The 17,456-nt window shown below is 44.8% G+C and overlaps 1 protein-coding gene and 1 long non-coding RNA gene across 9 annotated transcripts in view; one reads left to right on the top strand and one right to left on the bottom strand.

Annotated features, from left to right (window-relative positions):
* Window positions 1-373: 373 nt before the first annotated feature.
* LOC137517773 (uncharacterized) lies at window positions 374-14,516 on the top strand. Its single transcript, XR_011020662.1, has 3 exons — window positions 374-415; window positions 14,059-14,142; window positions 14,329-14,516. It is a non-coding gene; the product is annotated as an uncharacterized lncRNA (long non-coding RNA).
* MCMDC2 (minichromosome maintenance domain containing 2) overlaps window positions 2,441-17,456 on the bottom strand; it is a 49,191-nt gene continuing 34,175 nt past the window's right edge. For 5 of the 8 annotated variants that reach the window (XM_068234810.1, XM_068234807.1, XM_068234808.1 and 2 more), the window contains 7 exons: window positions 16,580-16,817; window positions 14,278-14,483; window positions 14,015-14,175; window positions 13,101-13,280; window positions 12,867-13,006; window positions 8,319-8,428; window positions 2,441-2,698 (listed from right to left, as the gene is read on the bottom strand). In XM_068234810.1, the coding sequence (XP_068090911.1) occupies window positions 2,541-2,698; window positions 8,319-8,428; window positions 12,867-13,006; window positions 13,101-13,280; window positions 14,015-14,175; window positions 14,278-14,483; window positions 16,580-16,817 (1,193 nt within the window). In that variant the 3' untranslated portion in view covers window positions 2,441-2,540. The remainder of the gene's footprint in view (window positions 2,699-8,318; window positions 8,429-12,866; window positions 13,007-13,100; window positions 13,281-14,014; window positions 14,176-14,277; window positions 14,484-16,579; window positions 16,818-17,456) is intronic. The other 3 variants (XM_068234812.1, XM_068234814.1, XM_068234813.1) reach the window with 3 other exon arrangements.

Below are 17,456 nucleotides of genomic sequence, written 5' to 3'. Positions count from 1 at the left end.
GGCAGGAATTGCCATTACAGCTGTTATAATAAAGGCTCCATAGGTTTACATTGTTGCCTTGCAACCAGACTCCTGGTCTGTGCAGAGAGTCATCTGTTATCAGCTGCTGGGAGAATCAGCCCCATCTACATTATACGATTCTTTGTCCTATTGGATTAGATTAATTGATTCAATTTGAATCGAATCATGAATTGGACAGGTCAGATTGAATCGAAACGGACAAAGAATCGTATGGTGTGGATGGAGCTGATTCTGGCTGATTCTCCCAGCAGCGGATAACAGATGACTCTGCTCAGACCAAATCTCTTCAGACTGGGAGTCTGGTTGCCAGGCAACAATGTAAGCACATACGGAGCCGTTATAACAGCTGTAACTGCGATTCCTGCAAGCAATGGATTACACCACTGAAAACTAGGTAGGCAGGAGTTAAGTTTGTGAAATGAAAGTAAAAAAACACCCTTCACAAATGGATTAGCCTCCCAGTCTGTCATCCATCAGTGTTTACATACACTGAGGATTACATGTTGCTTTGATGAAACCATTTTTAAAAAAAAAAAAAAAAAAAAAAAAAAACTTTACACTATTTTAGAAGGATGTTTTAATAGTTTCTGCATAAACCACTTTTTATTTTTTCCTCATTCGCGAAATAAGTTCTTTAATGAGAAATTGAACAGTTGTTCAATGCTTTAGGTGAGTGTTCAAGGGAACACAGCTTATCCTTTGCAGATAGGCTGTGATTGTGCATCCAGTCGAGTGTGGCCAGGGCCAGAGTTTGATTCAGCCACAAGCTGGTATCTTAACACCCCCCCCCCCCCCCCTTCCCCCATAAAATTGGCCAGAGTTTTCCTTAACATTTAATTTCAATGTGGAGGGGGGCTGGACTTCCACACCCCCCCCCCCCCATATCTTCAGCTTCAGGACTCTTGTGTCCCATCTTCATCTTGTGCAGATCAGAGCGGCAAATCTTCCATCTTATCTGAACTATTTTACCATTGACCTGTTCAGTTTTGAATTTTTGATCTAGTGACTAAAAAGGAACAGAAAATGAGTTGAATCCATTTTTGTTTCACCAGGCAGTTTAATTTATTGGGGTTTACTACTTCTGCATAGCACTATGTCAACATAGGGTTGTGTAAAGTTCTGCATATCCTGAGATCTTCAGATTAAAGATCTGACAGCAATACTTTTGTTGGAAAACACTTAAAGAGAACCCGAGGTGGATTTGAAGAATATTATCTGCATACAGAGGCTGGATCTGCCTATACAGCACAGCCTCTGTTGCTATCCCAAACCCCCCTAAGGTCCCCCTGCACTCTGCAATCCCTCATAAAATCACAGCCACGCTGCTGACAAACAGCTTGTCAGAGCTGGCTGTGTTTATCTCTATAGTGTCAGTCTGCTGCTCTCCCCGCCTCCTGCAGAACTCCAGTCCCTGCCTGCATCCCTTCCCTCCCTGCTGATTGGAGGGAAGGGACGGAGGCAGGGACCGGAGCTATGCAGGGGAGCAGCTGAGACTGACACTACAGATGTAAACACAGCCTCACAGCACGGCTGTGATTTATGAGGGATTGCAGAGTGCAGGGGGACCTTAGTGGGGTTTGGGATAGCAACAGAGGCTGGGCTGTATAGGCAGATCCAGCCTCTGTATGCAGATAACATTCTTTAAACACACCTCGGGTTCTCTTTAAAGCCGATCTGAGATGAAAAACTAACTATAACAAGTAACTTGTCTATATATCTTATCTAAAGTTTAGATAGTTTACTGCTGTGTAAACTATCTAAACTTTAGATAAGATAGCTGCAGACGGCTTCAACAATTTATGATTATTTATTCCTGTGATACAATGTGGGCAGCCATGTTCTGTTTCTTACATTACACACAGGCAAGCTGATCTGTATCTCCATCCCTCAGCCTGTGAAAACTTCACTCCCCTCTGCCTCTGAAGTCTCTGGCTAGTAACCTCCTCCTGCCCAGACTGAGCTCCCATAAGCCCTTGCTACTAAGGCTGAGAGTGCCAAGGCGAACACAAGGAATCCAGCACAGGAGATTTGGGCGCAGCTGGTGCCACCATAGACTGTAATAGGAATAGACTGAGCTGAAGTTACATTTAAAACACTGTCATTCTGCTTCCAGCAACAGCTGGAATCTGAATTACATCATTCCCCACTATCCACGTAGACCTAGAGGGGGATTAGTATTTAACACGGCTAGGACTTGTGCAGCAGCAGGATCTGCCATATACCTGCTGTATCCTGCACCCAAGTCTCCTGGTGGCCAGTTATCTTGTATGTCTCTGGAGAAGCTGTGGGCGAGGCTTGTTTAGTTTATAGGGAATTAGAGTACTAAAACAAAAAAAAAATATTTGGCTTGAGGAATGCCCTATAAACTATATGAAAGGAACACAATTATGCAATGAGTAAAAGTTTATCTCAGATCCACTTTGAGTTAACTTTTTAAAGAATACTTCCAACAGGTTTATGGAAACAAATGCAAGTATTTTTTTTTACTTTGGAAACGGGTAGTAAAACAAAATCCACAGTTATTCTTCAGAGACAAAGCCAGGTCCGTATGTGCTAATGAACTGTAAGAGCTGTTGGTGACATTTTCTCAGATAAGTGTCCCTCTGATGTAAACTGCTCTCATCAACCAGCTCCGCTGGAAACAGAGGATTCTGGGACACTGAAAACACAGAGCTGCCTGCACAAAAACAAGTTTATGGGTTAATTAAAGGAAACTCCAACAATAACTGCTATACAACTATCCCTCTGCCCAGTAACTGCATTCGCAAAGGACTCCAAAAAGCAGTAGTCACACTTTTCATGTATTTCAATTGTGTCATTTTATGGATCTGTATGGTTTTGCCATTTTTCTGCATTTTGAAGGTGGGCTGCAGGTCTGTATTTTTTGTAAGTAAATAGCAATGCAGTTATTTACATTTTCATGTAAATTAACTACATTAGTATTCACAGAAAATTTTCAAAATGAAAATTGAATACAAACGAAATTGAAAATGTGCATGTGGTTAATGGCATGCAGAATTTTCAATGACTACTGTGGATGGCCCCTAAGTGATATATATTTCCTACTATTGGCCACTGAACAGTCCCAGTATGCAAACAGATTGAAGTCAGTACCGAGTACCTGGAATTGGCCATTCAGATCTATGCAAAGCTTCTGTTCAGCAACTAGGGGCCTAATTCCTGTACTAAGGCAGCATAGTACTGTGCAATGCGCAATAAGCGTGCCCTGCCGTACATGAGTAATGTGAGCCTTGCTATAGCTATGCTTGTGTTAGCCATGTACTGTGGGTTGTGCTTATTTTGAAACTCTGCTGCTGTTAATACCTACCTGCACATGGCAGTAGGTGAATTGGGCCCTAGTTATGTAAACACAGCTAATGTAGCTACACCTACTGGCCAATTGCAGCAAGGTCACACACTGGCTAATAGTTCAACTATCTGAGGGATGGAAACCAATCCACATAACAATAAACAAATGCAATTTTAAGGCCTCTTTCACAGTAGGATGTTGCATTTTGATGCTCCGTTAAAGTCGCAACACACATTACACCGCAATGCCTCAAAAAAGTCACAACGCAACTCATTGCAGTGAGTTATTCTGCGTTAAATGTTGTTTTAACGTGCAACTTTAACGTCGCACTGTGACAGAGGCCTAATAACTTGTTGCCTCTAGACATTCCCCCAGACTTCTTTTAAAGGAATACTGTAGGAGGGGTCGGGGGAAAATGAGTTGATCTTACCCGGGGCTTCTAATGGTCCCCCGAAGATGTCCTGTGCCCGCGCAGCCACTCACCGATGCTCCGGCCCCGCCTCCGTTCACTTCTGGAATTTCAGACTTTAAAGTCTGAAAACCACTGCGCCTGCATTGCTGTGTCATCGCTTCCGCTGATGTCACCAGGAGCGTACTGTGCAGGCCCAGACCATACTGTTCCTGCGCAATATGCTCCTGGTGACATCAGCGGGAGTGAGGACACGGCAACGCAGGCGCAGTGGTTTTCAGACTTTAAAGTCTGCAATTCCAGAAGTGAACTGGAGGCGGGTCCGGAGCATTGGGGAGTGGCTGCGCGGGCACAACATGTCTGTGGGGGACCATTAGAAGCCCAGGGTAACTTCAACTAATTTTTCCCCGACCCCCCCCCCCCCCCCCCCTCCTTACAGTATTCCTTTAAAAAGATATAAAAAGAGAGACAAAATTTCTTAAAAAGTCCATAACATTTGGCAATGTTGCCTCCACTATCACTGCCAGCAGTATCACCTTACGGTCCCAGGTTCAATTCCTGGTCAGGAATTGGAGTTTGTATGTTCTTCCTGCATCTGCATGAGTTTCTTCAAGACACTCTGGTGTCCTCCCATGTCCACATACTCATAAGTTAACATTTTTCCTCAAAAACTGGTTCTAGACTATGGTATCATATGCTATTATATAAATATATGATTTTGGTAGGAACAATAGATTGTGAGGTACAATTAGTGACACGACTTATCCAGTGTTTTATGGAAACTAATCACATATAAAAACATACAGAGTTACAGATTGCCCAGCAAGCTCATGGTGAACCAGAACACTTAAGAGTGTGTAAGGCCCCATTCACACTTACAAAATGCAAAACGCCAGCAATTTTTGCCGGCGTTTTGCAGGAGTGATTTTTCCACAAATTCACGTGGAAAAAATCACTGAACACTGCAGCGATTTTGCCGCGCTCGTGTTTAGCACTTCCAGGGGTGCAGCTAAGGTTTTTGTGGCCCCAAGCGGACTGTAGCAAGAGGCCCTATCCTGCGGCGCACGAAGCGCGCTGCGGCAAAAAATGGGTGTGGTTATCCCGCATAAGTGGGCGTGGCCATGACATGTGGGTGGAGCAGGAGGGCGGATTGGGGCGGGGCTGTTTGCGAGGAAAAAATGGATGCGGGGGTGATTGAGGCGCGCGTAGCGCGCCGAAAGATGGGCGTGGCCATGACATTGTATGGGCGAAGCTTAACCGTAGCACAGCAAATATAGCCAACTATGACCATTAAATAATAAATGCAGCAACAGTTACCCCAGACACCAGAAAATAAAAACGCAATTTGGGCCACATTTCAGCAGAAATCAAACGCAATTAGGGCACATTTTCAGCAGAAATCAAACGCAATTAGGGCACATTTTCAGCAGAAATCAAATGCAATTAGGGCACAGTTCAGCAGAAATCAATCGCAATTAGGGCACAGTTCAGCAGAAATCAAACGCAATTAGGGCCACATTTTCAGCAGAAATCAAACGTAATTAGGGCACAGTTCAGCAGAAATCAAACGCAATTAGGGCCACATTTTCAGCAGATATCAAACGCAATTAGGGCACAGTTCAGCAGAAATCAAACGCAATTAGGGCACAGTTCAGCAGAAATCAAACGCAATTAGGGCCACATTTTCAGCAGATATCAAACGCAATTAGGGCACAGTTCAGCAGAAATCAATCGCAATTAGGGCCACATTTTTTAGCAGATATCAAACGCAATTAGGGCACAGTTCAGCAGAAATCAATCGCAATTAGGGCCACATTTTCAGCAGATATCAAACGCAATTAGGGCACAGTTCAGCAGAAATCAATCGCAATTAGGGCCACATTTTCAGCAGATATCAAACGCAATTAGGGCACAGTTCAGCAGAAATCAATCGCAATTAGGGCCACATTTTCAGCAGATATCAAACGCAATTAGGGCACAGTTCAGCAGAAATCAATCGCAATTAGGGCCACATTTTCAGCAGATATCAAACGCAATTAGGGCACAGTTCAGCAGAAATCAATCGCAATTAGGGCTGCAAAAAGAAAAGAATTTACTCACCTGGCAGGCTGGCACTGGCAGAAGTCTTCTCTCCCCGTCTCCTCTCCCGGCCGGCTCCTCAGGCGCGCAGTTCCCACGGAGCTCCCTCCCTGGCTCTCTCCTCCAATCTCCCGCGCTGATTCATGCAGGGCTACGGGAAGATGGCCACCCGAAGCCCTGTACTGGAGACATAGTCTCCAGAGCAGGGCTTCGGCGGCGGCCATCTTCCCGTAGCCCTGCTCTGCTCTGCCAGTGCCAGCCCCTCGGGGCTGCGGGGAAAAGTGACGTCATGCCGACGCCGAGGCCCCTAAGATCTTGAGGCCCCAAGCGACCGCTTGGTTCGCTTTATGCCTCGCGGCGCCCCTGAGCACTTCTATAGCACTGAAACGCGATCGCCTGGAAATCTCCTGAAAATGGTGCAGGCGACGCGTTCGCGTTTCGCGGTTTTGCCCGTTTTTGGGCGATTTGTGCTAGTAAGAATGGGCCCATAGGGTTTAATTACGCTAGCGCTTTTAAAAAGCGCTAGCGTTTGAGCATTTTGCCAAAATCGCGGCAAAACGCTCTAGTGTGAATGGGGCATAAGGCGCTAAAAAGAACCAAAACCAGTAACTGGCCTTCTTAAAACAGATGGTATTTGCAATTATTCAGGTTGGAGTGAGCATATGAGGTGCCCACAATGGATCAATGTGGAATATGCAAGTTGTCCCTGAAAGCTAAACTCACCTCCAGAACCGCTGGAATGCGATGATGTGTCAGCTTGTTAATATTACAGAGCCAAACTAATCCAACATGCATACAATAATATACAGTGGGTTGCAAAAGTATTCGGCCCCCTTGAAGTTTTCCACATTTTGTCACATTACTGCCACAAACATGCATCAATTTTATTGGAATTCCACGTGAAAGACCAATACAAAGGGGTGTACATGTGAGAAGTGGATCAAAAATCATACATCATTCCAAACATTTTTTACAAATAAATAACTGCAAAGTGGGGTGTGGGTAATTATTTGGCCCCCTGAGTCAATACTTTGTAGAACCACCTTTTGCTGCAATTACAGCTGCCAGTCTTTTAGGGTATGTCTCTACCAGCTTTGCACAGCTAGAGACTGAAATCCTTGCCCATTCTTCTTTGCAAAACAGCTCCAGCTCAGTCAGATTAGATGGACAGCATTTGTGAACAGCAGTTTTCAGATCTTGCCACAGATTCTCGATTGGATTTAGATCTGGACTTTGACTGGGCCATTCTAACACATGGATATGTTTTGTTTTAAACCATTCCATTGTTGCCCCCTGGCTTTATGTTTAGGGTCATTGTCCTGCTGGAAGGTGAACCTCCGCCCCAGTCTCAAGTCTTTTGCAGTCTCCAAGAGGTTTTCTTCCAAGTTTGCCCTGTATTTGGCTCCATCCATCTTCCCATCAACTCTGACCAGCTTCCCTGTCACTGCTGAAGAGATGCACCCCCCGAGCATGATGCTGCCACCACCATATTTGACAGTGGGGATGGTGTGTTCAGAGTGATGTGCAGTGTTAGTTTTCCGCCACACGTAGTGTTTTGCATTTTGGACAAAAAGTTCCATTTTGGTCTCATCTGACCAGAGCATCTTCTTCCACATGGTTGCTGTGTCCCCCACATGGCTTGTGGCAAACTGCAAATGAGACTTCTTATGCTTTCTGTTAACAATGCCTTTCTTTTTGCCACTCTTCCATAAAGGCCAACTTTGTACAGTGCATGACTAATAGTTGTCCTATGGACAGAGTCTCCCACCTGAGCTGGAGATCTCTGCAGCTCGTCCAGAGTCACCATGGGCCTCTTGACTGCATTTCGGATCAGCGCTCTCCTTGTTCGGCCTATAAGTTTAGGTGGATGGCCTTGTCTTGGTAGGTTTACAGCTGTGCCATACTCCTTCCATTTCTGAATGATCGCTTGAACAATGCTCCGTGGGATGTTCAAGGCTTTGGAAATCTTTTTGTAGCCTAAGCCTGCTTTAAATTTCTCAATAACTTGATCCCTGACCTGTCTTGTGTGTTCTTTGGACTTCACAGTGTTGCTCCCAATATTCTCTTAGACAACCTCTGAAGCCCTCACAGAGCAGCTGTATTTGTACTGACATTAGATTACACACAGGCGCACTCTATTTAGTCATTAGCACTCATCAGGCAATGTCTATGGGCAACTGACTGCACTCAACCAAAGGGGGCTGAATAATTATGCACACACCACTTTGCAGTTATTTATTTGTAAAAAATGTTTGGAATCATGTATGATTTTCGTTCCACTTCTCATGTGTACACCACATGTGGAATTCCAATAAAATTTATTCATGTTTGTGGCAGTAATTTGTGGAAAACTTCAAGGGGGCCGAATACTTTTGCAACCCACTGTAAAACCTAATAACTCCTTCAGTCGAATATCCTGAAAAATCCTTATTTACCTCTTCCAATATTTTACACACTTATTCTTTTACTCAGTGTGGATTTAAAAATATATATATTTACCATGTTTTAGTGTAAGAGAGTCTTCAAACAATAAAATGGCAACCAATGCATCTTCTTCTGTCACTTCTCTCCTTAAACTTAGCTTTGCATGTGCTTCTGCCATTGAAGATCTAGGAAAAGTAAAGGTGTCTGACATGGGACAGATATTTGAATATGGCGAAAAAGGAGACGGTAATGACGTCACATGACATTCCAGGGTATGACACGCTGACTGCCAGCGTGTGATATGTTGGCGTGTCGTGACTACGTTACCATGGAGAAGCGACGCAGGAAACGGCAAGCTTATCACCCGCTCGCGACTCTGCAGGGAGGGAGGGGGGAACGAGAGAGGAGGAGGCCGAGAATGTTAGGAATGCGGCCCAGGGTCCGCAGAATGCGCACAAAGAGGTGGAGACTAGGTAGTTAGTTAACCCTAAATATGGGGTGGAAACCATAAATAGATGGGGAATTGCCCAGATATTCAAATGTGAACTATACCACATGCGTACAGCATCAAAACCAGAACTGTCGCCCAAGGGCTTGTTGTACTCAAGCCATGGGCTAGTGTGTCAGAATAGAAAAGATAGAGGGCTGTTTCTTCAAGGTGGTGAAACTACATGGTGGAGCCCAGCTGATGTGGGCCTCTGGTAACGTTCATTGGATTACAAGTGCCCAGCTGTGGTTGCCTGAGGTGGCTGGGGGGGTGGCTTATACCCCTATCGTGCTGGCGGGCCCGTTTGGCCAGCTGATCTGGAGAGTCCTTTCATATAGGGAGGAGTCTTGGGTGACCTGAACTCCATCCTATAAAGTGCAAGCTGCTTTTATGACCTACAAGATAGACTGACATATGCTGAGCACTGTACCCATTTGTTTACAATTTATCTTTGGCTTTACACAGAAAGCAGGGAGCGCTCCACCTGATGAACTGGTGTTTGCACAGTCACTCTGACTAATTAATTGCACTATTGTTGCACCACTTATTGAATTGTGAGCGCTAATATATGCTGTAGTCATGGTAGAGATTGCCCTACACTCTGACACAACGGGCACACACGCTAGTAGCCGCTACGGGGGGCGGGGCTGAACATTAGGCAGCGGCTATTGCGGCGCAGATCTTTCACTATCGCAACAGCCCTGTCAGCCTGTGCCTGCTGCAGGGATTTAGAGGGTGCCAGAGAGCCTATGTGTATTGCTCATACGAGACTGCGGGCACCCATTAGATAGCACACACAAAGAGCCGGGCCAATCAGGGAAGGATCCCTCCACACCTCCACAAATCACAGCAATCCGCTTCTCTGCTCTGCTCTCTTACAGGCCGCCGGGGCCCCCACTGCATCTGCATCCCTTGCAGGTGCGGTAGTTACGCCAGTGGCCTAGACACACTTGCTGTGTCCTGCCAGATAGGAGGAACTGAAACCAGCTGAGAAGCACCCCTTAGGCTGCAGTAATTCTTCATTCGATGGATTAATATTTCATGATCCACAGTATCAAACGCTGCAGACAGGTCAAGAAGAATCAGAACTGAGCACTCACCCTTGTCTCTTGCTGTAAATAGATCATTCATTACTTGGACTAGTGCCATTTCAGTGCTGTGCCTTTTCCTGAATCTTGACTGAAAGGTATCAAATATGTTGTTATCTGTTAGTTCTTCCGGGTACAGCCCACTTTGCAAGGAGCACTGAGTTATTTTGTGTAGTTCTGGTCTGATCAGCTTTGGGCACTGCATTAAAGCGAACCTTAAGTCAAGTAAAAAAAATGAGATTTACTCACCTGGGGCTTCCCTCAGCCCCCAGCAGCCGATCGGTGCCCTCGCAGCTCCGCTCCGATGTCCAAGGACCCGCCGGCAAGCACTTCCAGTTTGGCCGTCACCGGCCGACAGGCATGGGAACGCGAGTGATTGTTCGCGTTCCCAGCCTGTATATCGCCCCCTATGCTGCTATTGCGGCCAGGAGGTCGCAATAGCAGCATAGGGGGCGATATACAGGCTGGGAACGCGAACAATCACTCGCGTTCCCATGCCTGTCGGCCGGTGACGGCGAAAACGGAAGTCGTCGCCGGCGGGTCCTGGGACATCGGAGCGGAGCTGCGAGGGCACCGATCGGCTGCTGGGGGCTGAGGGAAGCCCCAGGTGAGTAAATCTCATTTTTTTTACTTGACTTAAAGGGACACTTAAGTCAAAAAAAAAAAAATGAGTTTTACTCACCTGTGGCTTCCAATAGCCCCCTGCAGCTGTCCGGTGCCCTCGCCGTCTTCCTCCGATCCTCCTGGCCCCGCCGGCAGCCACTTCCTGTTTCGGTGACAGGAGCTGACAGGCTGGGGACGCGAGTGATTCTTCGCGTTCCTGGCCACAATATCGCCATCTATGCTGCTATAGCATATATCATATACCATATAGCAGCATAGAGGGTGCTAATGTGTCTTGTAACGCAAAGAATCACTCGCGTCCCCAGCCTGTCAGCTCCTGTCACCGAAACAGGAAGTGGCTGCCGGCGGGGCCAGGAGGATCGGAGGGAGACGGCGAGGGCACCGGACAGCTGCAGGGGGCTATTGGAAGCCCTAGGTGAGTAAAACTCATTTTTTTTGTTTGACTTAAGTGTCCCTTTAAGGTTCGCTTTAAGGGGCCAGTTGGGCCAGGATCCAGGTCGCAAGTAGTATGGTGGAGATTTTGGATGAGAACACAAAAATCTTCACTCAGAGTGTCAAAGACTTGCCATGGTTGTATGGCAATCGGCACATGCAAAGTCCCAGGTTCAATTGATATTTTTGGTATAATGCTGGCATGGATGGCGGACACTTTGTTTGCAAAGAAGGCAGAGAATTTTTCACATCTTTCCCAGGAGAATGTGGTGATGGACTAGGCTGGATTTGTGCTCCTCAGACCCCGATGTACAGTACTGTCTTTCTAGTCTGCACCCTTTTTTTTTTAGCTCCATGATGGTTTTGTCAAACCAATTAGCTTTCTGTTATTTTGTGGTTGCGGATTTGATGCGCCCTGGGGCGATATTGTCGAATGTTTCACATACCATGTTGTTGTACTGGGTTACTAGGGTATTGGGGTCCATTGGACTATGGAGTAGATATGTAAAATATAGGTTGGCAGTTATCCTCTCTGGTGTTAATTTACTCAGGGAACGGTATTGGATTGTTTCCTTAGGGTGTTGCTTGATAGCATGATGTTCAATAGCAAACTGTATTATGTGATGGTCTGACCAGACCATACCACTGGAGTTACTGTTATACCGTATGTTATTATGTTATGTTAAGTTACATAGTTACATAGTTATTTTGGTTGAAAAAAGACATACGTCCATCGAGTTCAACCAGTATAAAGTACACCGTTGTCAACAAAAGCCTTTGAAACTTATGAAATGCTTGTAGTTATACTTCAACACATCACAGAAACAACTGACAAAAAGTTCTAAAAACACTGAAGCTAAAACTTTGTGAAAACCAGTATTTAACTTTTGGCCATGACCAGTGACGATGCAGAGGTTGTGATCGCATCGGGGCCCTTGGACCAGCGTGGCCCATTCAGCTTCAATGTTCAGGGGTAATCATTAAAGGAATCATCAAGCAATTTATCTTATCCCCCAATCTACTTACCTGGGGCTTCCTCTAGCCCCTTGCAGCTGACATGTCCCACACCACAGCTCCACTCTCAGCCACCGGCCCGGGGTCTCTGCACGGTGTCTCCCCAGGCCATCCTCTACTGTGCCTGCATGAGCGCCGCTGTCAATCAAGTCCACGTTGTCAGGACTGTACTGTACAGGCACAGAACTACTGCGCCTACACAGTACAGTCTGGACAACGTGGTCTTGATTGACAGCAGCGTTCGCGCAGGTGCAGTAGAGGACGACCTCGAGGTCGGCCTCTGCACCAGCGGGGACCCCGCGCTGGTGGCTGAGAGCGGTGCTGCGGAGTGGAACATGTTAGCTGCAAGAGGCTGGAGGAAGCCCCAGTTAAGTAGATCGGGGGGTAGGATAAAATGCTTGATGATTCCTTTAACAAACTGTTCTCTCCTCTGCTTGCACCTCTCATACTGTGGACATCCTTGGCAGGTTTTGTTGCGCCATATAAAGTGTTATGTAAAGTATGCTTGGGGGGCCCAATGTAAAGCTAGCACTGGGGCCCAAACAAGGGCGTTGCTAGGATCCTCAGAGATCCGGGTCACTATTGGGCACTCCAGTCGAAAATGGGTGTGGCCACATACCATAATATGGGTGTGGTCATGGGTGGAGTCAAATTTACATGAACAGCAGTTTAAGTAGGCCTGCTCAGAAAAATGTTGGATGAAGCCCCCCTCTTCCTTAATACAAAAATAAATAAACAAATAAATAAAATTCAGCATATCACATAAATAGGCAGAGTCACTTAAACATAACTAGGCAGAGTTACCTGGCGACTGAGGCACCACAGATGACTCTGCCTGTAGGACATCCGGGGCACGTCAGAATAGATCCGGGGCATGTGCCACTGATCTTTGGGGCTAGCAATTCCCCTGGGCCCAAAGCTTCTTAGCTACGCCACTGGACATGACTGTACTTATTAAAAATTAGATCACATACTTACAGGTGTCGCAGTGCTGATGTTGATATTTTAGATCCACTCATGTCAGTTCTCACCCTTCTGCTGGCCAAATAATAACCATGTAGAACTGTTTCTGCTCTAGAGCTAAACGCCACATTTAAATTCTTTGCATAAGAAATAAGCTAAACAAACACGCACTTGTTAGTAAACAATACTGACAAATGCAGATAATTATTATGCAGATAACACTGGATGTACAGTATTTCTGATAACTACCTCTTCAAAGTCTTGTGTTGTGAACTGCTCAGATGCAGGACAAAGATGTGATCCGGGTCTCACTGCTCCTGTCAGACTGTGATGAATGAGCGGCACCACTGGGTGGCGATGAGATGACTCGTTGCAGTGAACAAGAATTCCAAAGGCATCCACAAGGTTGGCTGGTACCATACTTAAGTCCTGTGTAAACAACAATGAAATATTACCTGATAATGTAGGTCCGGGTTAAGTAAAATATCCTGGATTATTATTACTATTAAGGAATGGATAGATTATGAATCTGTTTAATACAAGCTCTAATTGCAGTGATCCTTGCAAGGAGTTTGTACCTTCTCCCCGTGTCTGTGTGGGTTTCCTCCAGGCACCCTGGTTTCCTCCCACATCCTCAAAACATATAATAAGTTAATTGGCTTCCCTCTAAATTGGCCCTAGACTAAGATCATACACTACACGATACATACATAGACATGACTATGGTAGGGGTAGATTGTCACTGCTAGAGAAATCCTGTGGGTGGGGGGTGGAGTCCAGTCAGAAAACCGCACCATACAGCATCTGGGTACTGGTAAGCACACTCTTCTGCATACAGGTGTGCAGCAGTTTTCGGATTGCAGAGGTGAGGGAAGTAGTAGGAGGGAAAGGATAAAACCTAGTAAAGTGCTTCTGACCACTGACACATTACCTTGAAAATGCTTTTTGAAGTTGTCATTGTGAACAGCTACTGCTGTACTGTCATTGGTTTGTGTGAAATGGTGCACCAAGTTAGAGACGTCAAGACCTCTTTTCAATATAACACTAAGCCAATGAAAGTAACTGAATGTTTGTAGTCCCACTTTTGTGAATTTTACTCTTTACTTTAGCTAAGTCTGTGTAATGTGTTCTGAAGACAAAGTGCTCTTATTCAGGTTACTTACCGCCTGACCAATAAACAAGTTTTCTCTGGGATTATTCTTCTTAGACAAGGAGGTTGCATATGCCCAGAAATTGCACTGGAGGGAAATAAATATCTGTTGATTCACATCTTCTCCATACTTCTTCCCAGGTATGAACACAGCAGTGTTTCTGCTCTCCAGGGCTTTAGAAAGAGCACATTAATAGAGTGGTGGTCACAGTATTAGCTTATCGTGGATGTTTATGATAGAAACACATTATTACATTTTTATTATTTTATAAATACCCGACATTAAGTGGTCAAGTTTGTCCTTTTTATGTGAATTTATATCTCCAGTGAAACAGACTCCTCCTTTTGCCATCAGAGCGCTGCCAGCATGGATAATGGCAGTTCCTGTGCCGTGTTCCTCCTTTGTCACGGTGGCAAATAGGTCATTGAATGGCGTGTGCCGGACTCCGCGTGGCAGAAGGCAAACACTGTAACTCATCAGTCTGAAAAGCAAATGTGATGTTGTACGTTAAAGGACACCTGAGGCGAAAATAAACGAATAAAATAAATGATTGTATCTATCTTCATTCTCCTAAAAATGACTTTTCAAGATATTCCACAGTTTTATTTTATGTAGTAAGTAAGTATGCCAGAGCTAAAATCTATGAACTATTCACCCTTTTTATTTCTTTCCTGCTCTTGAAAGCCATTTTCTGCTAGGAAAGTGTTTTATAGTTGGAATTTGTTATCAGTGAGGGTCACACTGTAGTCACTTCCTGTCTGAGTCAGGACTTACATACCTGATATTTAAATCTTTCAGGCAGAGAAAGAAAAAAAGGGAACACAGCCTAATTATTTGTGTTCTAGGCACTGTACATATACATGTGTACAAGAAGGTTGAAGGTGACTATATGCCTCCTATGGAAAGAAACATAGAGACAATGGGAGCCCAGATGGTGCAGTACGTCACAGAGATTAATTAATACATCTAAATGGTGTTGAAATAATACTCACAAAGGCGGGTTGCAGAAGGGCAACTGACCACTGCAGGCAGGTGGAGATGCACAAACCCGACTCCACTCGGGGTACAAGGAAACCTGGTGAAAGTCGCTCTCTTGAAAAAACTCTTACACACTGGCAAACTAGGTAGTGGCAGAGACCACCAGTGGTCAGGTGCAGCAGCACCCCATGAATGGGGTGAGACACAGTAAAAAGGGGGGTAAAGAGGCGCCCAAGGGGAATAAAATACATTAAAAGCAACTAAAATATAAATAAATGAGGTGGTTTACCTCAATGATGACACACCCATATAGGAATGGATATTTATTAGTAAAAAAAAAAAAAGCACAGACAATGCGTTTCATGGGAACTCGCCCACTTTCTCAGGCCAAATAAAGTGCCACTAAATGCCGGTAGCCGGATTCAAGGCGCCTCCCATTTGGCCTGAGGAAGTGGGCGAGTTCCCACGAAACGCGTTGCATGTGCTTTTTCTTTACTAATAAATATCCATTCCTATATGGGTGTGTCATCATTGAGGTAAGCCACTTCATTTATTTCTATTTTAGTTGCTTTTAATGTATTTTATTCACCTTGGGTGCCTCTTTACCCCCCTTTATACACACGTCTATCTCATCATGTCACATGTCACCTCGGGTATCCTTTAAATAATTTAATGTGTGAACATGGGAGATCCTTTTATTTTTCAAGCAAATTTACAGTTTAACCGATAGTTTTCTCTTTCTATAACCCTTTTGCCACACCTAGTAAAATAATTATATGTTAAAAAAAATATTTAGAAATTATTTCTGGAAAATGTTGTAAAACGTTGTGTAGCTCAGCCTGGGCGTGTCTTCTCCAGTCCTCCCATTGTCCGTGTTCCTTTCCTTCACCTCCCAGATGATGTTTATCAATCCTATTTAAAGTTTAATGATATCCAAGGATTTATCACTCTCAGAACATCCTGTTACTCGTACTATTACAGACAGCCTACTGGGCCAATCAACGAATAGGGGTCACATCCTAGAAAGCCACTGGACCCGCTGGGGCTCAGGGCGGGTTAAGTGGAGAGGCCGTTAATCAGAGGGAGCGCAAGTAAGTTAGCAGCGCTCGCTATGTTGCACTACTGCAGCATAGCGTGCGCTGAGCTCGCACCCCTTACTTATACATGGTATGCTGCCGCTACATACATAGATTTAAAATGAAGGCACGCTGCTGTAATAGTGTGAGTAACAGGAGGTTACTTGCGATATTTAGGTTAGTGAATCAACCATATTCAATTGAGTTTTTCTCCTGAGTTTTCCCCTAGGTGACATTTCTATACATTGTCAATAACAAGCCACCAGCAAGCAAGAAAATACTTTTGATGGTACTTTTTCACCAACTTTTTGGTACTTTTTCATTGTAAAGTGCTGAGAAGCTATTTCCAAGAAAAGATGAAAAATTATCTCCTAGGAGAAAATGTTAATCGGATCAGGGCCATCATCATCTCTCTTGCAGTATCAGACAAGTATAGATAGTAAAACGCTGCCATTATAGTTTACCTTAAATCTTGTAAGCTTGTGATAATGAAGAGTTTTACAAGCTTTTTCAGGTAGCATACCTCTCTACAATCAGTGCATCACTTGTCACAACCAGGAGGTCGAGGTTATTTCCTATGTCTTTGTCCTCATTACATGTTTGCACCAGGCTGAGCAGTAAGCAGAGTTTGAGAGTGTTGTAGGTCCCCACCGGGACAACTTGGGAAGCAAAAATATTTGCAAGTATTCCTGTGAACATCCACGGGGAAGTCAAGGTCTTCGAGTGAATGTCTTGAAATGCCCGAGTTATTTTTAAAGAACCTAGTGTGTAAGACAGAAGAGTCATCAGAAAATATGGACTGTTACAACACTTTACAATCTTCCTTCTACAAGATACTATGTTCTCCTACAGTACACACCACCTAAAACTGCTATTTCAGCACTGCTAGTTGTAGGGGATGCAGAGGTTGTAACCACACCAGAGCCCTGCACCTAAGGACCCCACATGGGGCCCTCCTCCAGTCACTGCAATGACACTTTATTGATACAGTAGTGCTAATGATCCCCTATATACAGTGGCTTGCAAAAGTATTCGGCCCCCCTTGACGTTTTCCACATTTTGGGCATGTTCAAGGCTTTGGAAATTTTGTAGCCTAAGCCTGCTTTAAATTTCTCAATAACTTTATCCCTGACCTATCTGGTGTGTTCTTTGGACTTCATGGTGTTGTTGCTCCCAATATTCTCTTAGACAACCTCTGAGGCCTTACAGAGCAGCTGTATTTGTACTGACATTAGATTACACACAGGTGCACTCTATTTAGTCATTAGCACTCATCAGGCAATATCTATGGGCAATTGACTGCACTCAGATCAAAGGGGACTGAATAATTACGCACACCCCACTTTGCAGTTATTTATTTGTAAAAAAATGTTTGGAATCATGTATGATTTTCGTTCCAC

The sequence above is a fragment of the Hyperolius riggenbachi genome, chromosome 5 (assembly GCF_040937935.1).
Source record: "Hyperolius riggenbachi isolate aHypRig1 chromosome 5, aHypRig1.pri, whole genome shotgun sequence".
Classification (NCBI taxonomy): domain Eukaryota; kingdom Metazoa; phylum Chordata; class Amphibia; order Anura; family Hyperoliidae; genus Hyperolius; species Hyperolius riggenbachi.
The sequence above is the reverse complement of the archived record's forward strand: the minus strand, read 5'-3'. Positions and strand labels throughout refer to the sequence as shown.